At 43.1% G+C, this 10619-nt stretch overlaps 1 protein-coding gene across 2 annotated transcripts in view; it reads right to left on the bottom strand.

Moving 5' to 3' along the window:
- Positions 1–1218: 1218 nt before the first annotated feature.
- The window catches only part of gramd4a (GRAM domain containing 4a), a 43156-nt gene continuing 33755 nt past the window's right edge, over positions 1219–10619 (bottom strand). For both annotated transcript variants that reach the window (XM_076721959.1, XM_076721960.1), the window contains exons 13-19: positions 10407–10516; positions 8793–8947; positions 7039–7183; positions 6725–6818; positions 6289–6379; positions 6094–6162; positions 1219–5878 (exon numbers count right to left, since the gene is read on the bottom strand). In XM_076721959.1, coding sequence (XP_076578074.1) covers positions 5768–5878; positions 6094–6162; positions 6289–6379; positions 6725–6818; positions 7039–7183; positions 8793–8947; positions 10407–10516 — 775 coding nt within the window. In that variant the 3' untranslated portion in view covers positions 1219–5767. The remainder of the gene's footprint in view (positions 5879–6093; positions 6163–6288; positions 6380–6724; positions 6819–7038; positions 7184–8792; positions 8948–10406; positions 10517–10619) is intronic.

Here is a 10619-nt window from a genome sequence, read left to right as displayed (position 1 = left end):
AAGCTTTTAAGGCTTTTAAATAAACACTCAGAAGTCAAATGATCAACCAAATGGAAAAGTTGTCCTACCGGGACGGATGTCCAGCTCGGGGTCGGCTCCCAGCAGCAGGTGTCCCTCGATGATCCGTGGTCTCCTCCAAGCCATGTCCAAGCTCCTCGGTTTTCCACAATAATCCAACAGGTTTGTTCTTCAGCAAGTTCTTCAGTCGATCTCCAGCAAAAGTCTCTTTCCACAGCTTGAGTTTGCAACAAGTCTCCTCGTGTCAAAGTCAAGTGAAAAGGGGGTCAGATCGGTCTGCGGGCCTGCTGAAGTAACCTCGGTTTGGGTCAACATTCTGTTTCCATGCTGTTAAATGATGCGCGTTCGAGCGAGACATTTAAATGTTTCTCAGTGATTGATTTGTTATTTGTTTGTTTGTCACGATAGTAGAGCTGCTTTGTAAAAAGTAATGGAGTATTTTCTCCATTAACTCAGCCCTCAGTGCTTCTCCTGTGCACAGACTGAACCTACAGACGTCCATTTCTCAGATTCCAGTGTTTTTCAGGTGCAGCCATGTCTTCCACCTACACAGAAATACCAGCGTGTGTCACATATCACCCTCCAATCAGAGCTCACAGACATTTTCACAGCTTGAACTCTGTATCTGGACTTTATTTCTACTGTGGCACAAAGGGAACCTGTCAGCCACGAGCTGGAATTAGAGCAGATACTGTGCCATTTACGCCACATTGTGCTGGATGGAGAGCTTTGTAAAAGGAACCTGTTTCATGTGTCCACATCAAGACCTCAAGTGCTTTCTGACAGCTGCATTTCTTATTTGTTTCCATTAGAAATATCATTTTTTATATTCAACTTCTGTGTAAATGTACATGTATATATAGTTGATCCTTCATTTTCTATTTTGCATTTTTTATTCTCTTCTTCATTCCCCTGACTGCTTGCTGTCTGTAACACCCTCATTTTCCCAGCAGGGAATTAATGAAGTTACATCTTATCCTAAGAGGTGGAAATAGAACACTGAAATGTACTTGAGCAGCTCCCCCTGTCAAGTAAAGCAAAAGTTGATCTCTCTCCCAGCTGATTAGTCACCATACAAGGTCTCACAGTGACCTCACGTGGACAAGTAGAGGTACTGCAGCTTGGAGTCAGTCTGACTCAGAGTGAAGTCATTGTGGAGCTTAAATCGTGAACAAAAAGAAGACAGAGACAAGAGCAGAATACCTTAAATTCATTTACTTAAATTAAAAAATGTACATCACATTATCCTTTACAATAGACACGTCTTTTTAAAAACCCAGTGGTTTTTGTTTTCTTCACTGTACATGTCAATCATTTGTATACAAATTCCTCTTCGACAAAAAAAAGGGGGAGAAAAAAGAGGAAGTCATTATAGCGACTGTCACAGATGACAAATTAATTCCTTGTAATGACTGCAGTGTTTCCCAGTTCCACTTGGGCTTCAATTCACTGGCTGTACCAAGTCTTAAGAGTAATGTCTCAGTCCATAAAACAGGACTGAATCCTTGAGATTTTTTTTTTTTTAGTATTTCACTTTTTTAAATCACTTCTATCAGTCAGATTCAGGCCGTTTGCAGCCTCCAGACAATTCATTTGTAAACTGTCCAATTGAGACAGGAGCCCTGGTACAGTTTGCATTGTACACTCAGCGTGGATCGCTGGAAATGCTTTTTGGAAAACCCTTAATTAACATTTACACACAGTTAGAGGAACTACAGATTTAATACAACAGCGAGGACACCAGCTTAAATGTAGGGGACCTTGAGAGGACAACATCACTGTTTTTGACGAGGTCCCTGTCACCTGCACCAGCAGCTACATCCTCCAACTGTCCTTGAGCTACACAGTATGGCAGTCATTATGTGCAACTTACCATTTGTAACATTAAAGGAATATTTCAGCATTTTGGGAAATATGATAATAATGATTATAATTGCTGTCTTGCAGAGTTACATGAGAAGATTGATACCACTTTAACAATAATCAGTTGCTTGTTTGTTTTTAAGATTTCTGTTTATAATGACCTTTAATGAACACGATTTCCCATAAGACCTAGGCCTTCACAGGTTAAAAGTGTGGTTGTTGTCTGCTCACAAAATAATCATTATTAACTCAACCAATATGATTTAAACATGATAATGAAGGTTTCACTTTATAAAGTGCTGTAGTCAAGACTCTTGATGTTTGTGCTTAAGTGCATTTTAATAGTGGTGAAATTAATTCGTTTCGAAAAAAGTGAACAGTGACTTCAGATCTTTGAAATGAAAGAAGATTTGAATCAGCATTGTGATTCATAATTTCCACCTCTCCAGTAAATATCGACGTACAGCCAGCAGAAAATAAATATCATAAAGACTGGAAACGGCTGGCCTGGCTCTGTCCAGAGGGAACAAAATCTGTGCTAAGCTAAGCTAAGCTAAGTTAATCTTAGCTAAGCAGCTGCTTATTTACCATACAGGCATGTCTGGTATCAAACTTCTCATCTCACTCTCATCTTTCTGCCTAACAGCAATAGGAGTGCACACATTTTATTTCATTAAAAAAAAAAAAACAATGTGAATCAAACTTTTGTTTTATTTCCGCCTTTCTCTTCACTCTTCAAGTCACAATGGACAAGCTAAAGGTCAAAAACACTGATGTTGCCCTTTCAGTCCACCATGACCATCTCTGCTCTGTATGAAGCCTGTGTTTTTACTGCAAATGACACTACACGGTAACCAAGTACTGGGATGTTGGATATGACAATTTACATGCTGCATGAGGTTTGAAATACTGCTCTTGTTGTCACTATGATTTCAGTTTCCTATTGGTTAGAAGGTGAGCAGAAATAGTCATGTGAGTGGTGCAGAGCCAATGAGAGCTGAGACGTTAATTCAAGAACAGCAGTCCAGTCTTCATAACTCCGGAGTCAAAGGAATTCAAACTGGGTTTTAAAAAAAACAAAACGACAACAAATTAATTTTTACAACCTTCTGTAAACATGAGCGTAGGCAGAATATGGCAGACAGAAAACAAGATTTGGCAAAAGAAAAAAAAAAAATCCTAGACGTTTAGAACATGATACATTCTGTGCTTTATCTGAGAGCAGCCCTGTCGAGGTCTCCCAGACCCCCCCAGAGAGCTGGTTTTCAGAGTTAACAGATTACAAAAAGGCTTCAGGTAAAAGCTGCGAGACTGCGACGAGCCATCCGATCACACAGTGAGACAGCGTTCACTTCTTTTTCGCCTGCTCTAATATCCAACAGGTTTCCCCGGGTCATGGATCAAATTCATTCCTCAACAAAAATAGAAAATCCATGTCAGGGAAGGCAGCCTGGTCATAACAGGCCAAGTCATACAAATGGATGTCAAAGAAAAACATCCATTTGAAATGAGTTTGAGCTAGAAATAATAAAGTGGTTCCTTGAACTGGTCCATTGCTTCTCCAGCAACTTCATATCCAGCTCAGCGCATTCGAATTGGTAATGATGATAAGAGGACTTGTGTAGACTTTCAGAGACACCTTGACGTGTTTAGTCTAAAGAGAGCAGAGAATAATCCTCTGGTTTTCAGTGACGCGACTGGTGGACTGTTCAACTAGAAAAGAGTGAGAGAAAAATAACCAGAATGACAGTAAATACTGAAATGTCAAGGTCTCCCTTCGAACAGTGTTTTGTACGATTTACAAGGAAACTGAAGCTTGTGCTGCTGGGCATACGGGAAAGCTACTCTACTGTCTCTCACGCTAAAATCTGAAGAGAAGTCATGGCCTCCAGTCCCATCTGCTACCTCCACTCAATTCACAAAACACACCGAAGTGTCTGTTGAGGTTTGGCATTATGTTTTCTACACATTGAAGAGTAAAGACCAGCTTTAATCTCACAAACAGTGTCTTAAAATAAAGTGACGCTGAAGTTTTCTGCTCGCTCGAGAACGTCCACATACTTCACAGACTGCTGTGAAATAAGTAAACACGGAAAAAGGGAACAATTTCGGATGTTTTCATAGCTCATAATCCTGGTTTTCAGAAAAAAAAGGACTTACACTAACAAATCTAGAATTTATATAACTGCTTGACCAGCTGTGCATATGTGCAAGTTAGATTACCCAATCAGGAGGAGACATTTAATGGATATTTCTGCACTCTCTTGGACGATCAGGTTTCGGTTTTAAATGCTGAAATGCGTCAACATTTTCATGTTTGAGGCGCCGTGATGTGAGAGTGGTTTCGTTTTCAAGTCAAAGTACCTTCTTCTGTCATGTCAGTCTGAAGGTTGTCTGTCTGGCTGCGGCAGACATCGAATCCGGTGTTAATACAATGTGCTCGGACCGCGTTCGTGCTGCACTGAGACCTGCGGGAGGTGATCCGCGCTGGCTCACGTAGCCAGACAGAAGAGAGACGCCATCGGACGTGACGGGTAGCTTTGGAACTATTTGCTAACACTGACTGCTTAACATACACGTCAGGAACTCCCGTTAACATCCTACTAAAGTGCAGGGAGGATACCGTTGATGGGGAAAAGAAAAGGGGAATCTTTCTCTCTATGTACAGATTGTGCCTCAAAAAGAGAAGCTTGACACGGGAGGCTATGTTCTCCATTGTGACACAGCTACAAATGGCAGTCAGTGTTTGAAGCATCTAACAGTGCTTGTGCTCTCGTCTCGGACACAATCGGCAGCTCCAGGACCACCGGTGACTCATCCCAAAGGCTGTTTTGTTACAAAGACGTTTTTCAAAAAGAAAGGCATTTTTGAAAAAGAAACAAACAAACAAAAAAAAAACACCCCTACACGTTTCACAGACGCACATCTATAAACACGGAAGCGAATGCCGAACGCGTACGTTTTCTGCTCGTTAAAGACGACTAAAACACGCCGTCGCTGCTGAACGGTGCGTCTAGAAAGAAGAGGAAAAGAGTTAGACAGCAGCGATGTAAACTAACATAAAGGCTCTGTGTCAGTCAAATGGCGATCTGACATTTTCACAGCTAATGCACATTTTAAAAAAAAAAAAAAAAAAAAAAAAACACTGACCACATTCACACTATCATTTTGTTGGGCTATGCCACGAGGCACCGATCAGCTAAATATTTCAACATCAATGGTTGTTTTTGCACTGATTGATAGCTAAAACGTAGAGATTTGTTCCTACAGATGTCTGGCAGTTGAGATAACCTGTTGTTTGTCTTCTAGTTGTTTCATGATTTTACAGTCAGGATGTCCTGAAATCGTCCTACCACAATAAAAGTTACTCCACTGACTGAAGGGTAAAGAGGAAAAATGGAGCCACTTGACGCAATTTAAGCGCTTAATATTGGCCCACACACACACTCACACATGCAAACACAGAAACAAGTAAGTCAGGAAACCAGTCAGCCAGTCAGTCGGGTGGAAGAGGAGAACCAGCCCCCTCGCCAGCCTTCTGCTGATTGATAAAAACCACAGCGATCCTCACTCCTCCCACAAGCAGTTAGCGGATTTTGTTCATTATCCGACACCCAAAAAAAAGTGTGCTGCAACTAATCCCATCTACGCAGACATGTCGCTGACATGCCCGCACATCCACTCCGGCGTGACCTAAACGGGAAATCCACCAATCGAAGCTGCTCGATGACCATCGACGAGGAAGCCGACGCCCATCGCAAGAGGAGGAGGAGCAGAGCAGAGGAGTGTGGTGTTTTTCTTAAAGTATCTTCCAGTCCAGATGAATCTCAGGATGCGCCCCAGACTTTAGCCCAGTAAGGAGATGTGTTGCTGGGATGCAGGCTGTCTAGAGCTCTGCACTGGCTGGTGGCTTGGTGGTGGTCATGATCTTCATGTACTGGGTGAAGATGGCCTCGAAAGCCTCGTCTCTGTGGATCATGGCACCAAACACCAATGGCTGGAGGGAACACAAATGCTTGGACATTAATATCCACATCTCACCTGCTCTAGCTGCTAAAATATGTGCACAGAATTGTTCATCTCATGTAGTATTTACTTGTAATCTGGCCACTACTTATGGAGGTTTCTATCTCCACTCAAATATATGTTTTGCTTATTGTTACTTGACTTGCATGTTTGAGCTTCAGTGTGCAGAATGAATCTGTACTGTACCTTCTGAGTGGAAGGAGTGGCTATAGAGATACCCATCCCACTTCCTGGTAGGACTGACAGCACTTTGTACTGGAGGGGTTCAGAAAAACAAGAGGGGCATTATTTTTTTTTTAACTGTACATAAACATACAGTGAGGTACAATTTCTATGGAATCAACAATGACCTTTCCTGGCCCTCGTTCAAACAGCGGTTACCTTCTGTATGTCAGTGATGTCCACCAGCTTGATAACTTTATTCTTCTTGGAGGAGCTGGATCTGGAGCTGGAGCTCTCAAAGCACAGATAACTGATGGACAGGAAGAGAGAGAGAAAACTGCTTGAGGAAAAACAAGCAGGCAGGCAAAACAGACGACAAACTGAATGGACTTCTTGTCAGTTAGAGATATTCTCAGGAGGGGGGCTGTCCTACTTGATCCACTGCTGACTGACTGACACAGAGACAGGGAGGGAGGACACGGTGCAGCTCTTACTAAAGACCCTTTTCAGGTAGTTAAAACCACGAACCCATTGGCCTGAATTGTCACCTGTTCCTCCTCTCTGTGCCACCCTGGAAGAATAGCTCGTTTCCCTCTCATGCAGTCAGAGATTTAATGAGAAAAGATGTTCTCCGGAGAGAAGATGCCCCACTTACTTCTCTGTGACGTAGAGCACTCCGTTCCTGATGTAGTCTGTGGGCATCTTCCTGTCTCTGTTTATGAGGCAGCACCTCCAGCCGTTCTCACACACTGAAAACAAACAAGGCCGAGAACAGTGAGAACGCGGTTTGCAGAACCAGTGACAAACCTGAGGAACAGAGATTTTCACAACCACAGAGGTGGATTAAGCATCTCTAACTTTAAATCACCGACTATTGTGAATGAGACCTGAATTGCGCAAAATGCAATGCAGAAATTGTGCATTTTGTATGCTGAGTGCAAATGAAAATGCTGCAGGAAGTCCCCTCACCCGCCAGAGGGCGCTCTGACTCCTGCAGGTTGAAGATCTCATGAAAGGCTCCCTTCTTGGTGCTGTGGGAGCGACCTGTCTCCTCCTCTCTGCTCACCCCGCATGGGACAGTGGCGAGGCTGCTCCGAGAAACCACCGGCTGAACCTGGAAACAGACAGAGGAGGAGGAGGAGGAGGAGGAGGCAAAGCAGGAAAGGAGGGGGAGACAGGAAAAAAAAAAACAAAAAAAAAAACAGACAGGATGACGGGAGGACGGAAGTCAAAGAAATATCACCATGAAGGAGACAAAAAGGGCACGTGGGAAAGGAGGAAGACAGTTAGGAGGGAAAGAAGATATTGTGGTGATGAGGGAAAAGAGGAAGGACAGGGAGACATATTTAAAATCAAGTATCTCTACACATTCGGTGGTACCATCCAATGGGACTGCATGTTCCCAGAGCTACTGAGAAAAGTGGCCAAAACTGAAACAGCTCCACTCTCAGTCCTGCGTTATGTGCTTCTCTGCATGTGCACTTGTTTGCAGCAGGCTTAGCTGTGACGTGCAAAGCAGAGAGTGAGGCCATCATTCACTCAGCATACATAGCAACAGTTTATAGGCAAAAAATGGATGTTAGTTTGTGGGAAAATATATATATAATTAGGCTAAAAATATATCCTGATTTACATGTTTTAGTCAGAGGGATCCTTTTGTTGTTCAGTCCTCTCCACACAAGTGTTTCAGTAACAGGGCAATTACATTTTAGGGTTAACTACAACATGTAATGGAGAACAGGAAGGATTTAATGAGCTAGTGCTAAATTACAGTGGTCAAGGGGCTACTCTATGGGTACTTTAACTATTCCGTAAACACACCGCTACTTCTCACAGAGCATCTATGTGAATGGATCAAAACATCAACAATCTGTTAAAAGTTTACATGTGGATGAAATAATTCAATATAGTGTGAAAAAACATGTATGATAATGATTCAAATCAAACCCATTTTGAAATTACAGTCTAAATTGTTATTATTGTGACATTTTGATCCATTCTGTCCACAAACACAGACGGCCAGTCCCGAGGTGTGTCACACATTGCACACGATCTCACACGCACACACACGCTTTGAGGTGAGCTTGCGGCACACCCAGGCGCAATACGGGAACCAAAGGGAGACACACCAGAGTCCCTACCTTCTCAGTGCCAGAGAGCTGAGAGAGAGAAACGACAGAGTACACCTGTGACACAGCAAAGGCACGCACGCACATGCTCACACACATATACTTTTTGCGGTAGTGTCCAGGGCACATCGTGACGGCGAGTGGCTGAGATGTCATGTATTATTGACAGGAGGGGTGATATTTTGATATTTTATTCGTCTCTTTTCTCTTTCTGCCCTACCACAGGGGGTCAGGGAGAGGTGGGAGGGTAGACTGACACGTGCCAACATCAAAGATTCAATCTGAGCTACAGCTGAAGGATGGTCTCCACCAATCTCTCTCAATACAGATGTATCAATGTTTAACGGTCTTTGCAATCTACAAACGACATGAAATGTCATGTGTGCAAAAAAGTCTTATTTTGGTGTGCCTAGGTCTTTTTTCCCCCCTTCTTCCATGGTATCCAAAACGGTATTGAGTATCATTTTGATTTTGTTTGGTCTGTGTGTGTTGCTTGAGTGTTACATTAAGAAAGCGGAGAGGAGGCACTAAAGGAGGAGACAGCAAAGAGCTGACACAGCTGTGCACAGTGTGTATGTGCTTCTGCGCCCTCACCCGTCGGGACACAGTAGCGTTGGTCCTCTCTTTGAGCTGGGGGTCTGTGGGAAGGCTGTTCCACACGATGTAGGGCGTGTCGTACTTGTCCCGCAGCTTCGGACAGCTCTTAAACAGGAAGTCTATGATGAAGAACTTGATACCGGCGTACAGGCCTGGAGGAGAGAGGGCAAGGAAGGGAGAGAACAAACACTGGATGAAGAGATGAAAAAGCACGTGGAGGACGAGGTTATCAACCAAATCTTGTCCGGCACTGTTGTCGGGGACAAAAGGCAGTGGAAAACTGTAACTTCCTCTTTATCTTGTGCTAAAATAACCTTCTTTTTTAATGCCTTCCAGTTTTCAGTTCAAGGCCTTTAATCATTTTAAACCTCAGTACCATTCATGGTGCACATATTTGTATCCTTCAAATTCTTCCACAGTTCAAATTTTTTTAATAAAAAATGTTGAAAAGAGCTCAGAGCAGGGTCAAATGGGGAGAGTGTGCACTAACTGAGTCACTTCTCTAAAGTAACTTGGAGCAACCAAGGACAGCACATGAATAACTGTGAGAATTACTAAACACCAAAAATGCTGAATGTGGTAGCCAACAATGACTTTGAGTAGTGTTATCCCTGCACGCTGACAAAAAACACACACTTATTTAAACTGCTCACACCATCAAAATGCTTGTACAACCCTGAATTCAAAAAAGTTGGGACACTACTTGTTTCGTTCCAATTTATTCTGTGGCGGACTTCAATATTTGAATCAGATTTCATGGCAATCGAGTAGTTTTTGCAAGATTTCACTCAGAACCACAAACATCAACCTCACAGCGGCACGAGAGCTAACGTCAGGGGATCAAAGTCAGCCGGACTCTCCCTCTGAGTAACAAATGTCTGTCAAAAAAATTTCCTGGCAATCCATCAAGTAGTTCTCGAGATATTTCAGTGTGCACCAAAGTTGACCAGCAACCATCCGTATCGACTAACATACCACAAAGCCGTGCTGCTACCTAACTCTCAAATTTGGTAGCGACTTCCTGTGAAATCTGGTTACAGAGCATCCCTTCCCACGAGATCTAACAGCCATCTGCACTTGGCCTCAGGTGACTCCAGTGACTGCCGTTACAACAGCCAGAAGCACTTGAGAACCAGGTGGTGTCAATGAGTTTGATAACCACCACCCAGTTCGAAGGCCTCGTCCTTGATTCAACACTCTGTGGATATCAATGATCTGGATGACACAGACATCTGGTTACAGAACATCATTTTTAATCATTTACAGTGTAGAGAAATGTATTTAGAGCTCATGTGAATAGTGACAACTGTACTTAGCTGACTGAATGAACATAGCCTTTGTGCCAACAATTATTTTTGCTCTCAGCATCTTCCAAGAATGTACAAGCCAACAGCACTTTGGAGACACTTTGTGTACGAGAAATAGGAGATTTTATGAGATAGGCATGCCAACAGCCTGCAGCTGTCTCTCACAGGGAGAGGGACCAAAGTTACGAAGCCGTATGAATGCATTTGTTTGAGTATAAATATTTGCACTCTTTCAAAGGTCGATGCAGTGTGCACAGTATGTCACAATGATGAGGCTTTGTCTGGGAGCGTGTGTGTCTCTCACCAATCATGAAGCCCATTAGTTTGTACGGCAGGACGCAGGAGGTGATGAAAGCCACCCACAGGCAGATGTAAAGTTTCCGGGTGCTCTCCGGCTGCACCCACATGAACAGGCTGACAGATAAATGCACACATACACACACACAGAGGAGGAAGAAAAGAAATAAAATGGAGTACTTTAATGTTTACTGTTTAACTTTAACACTAGTTGCATATT

This window comes from Chaetodon auriga, chromosome 22 (assembly GCF_051107435.1).
Source record: "Chaetodon auriga isolate fChaAug3 chromosome 22, fChaAug3.hap1, whole genome shotgun sequence".
NCBI classification, from domain to species: Eukaryota; Metazoa; Chordata; class Actinopteri; order Chaetodontiformes; family Chaetodontidae; genus Chaetodon; species Chaetodon auriga.
This window is presented reverse-complemented; position numbering and strand designations above follow the sequence as displayed.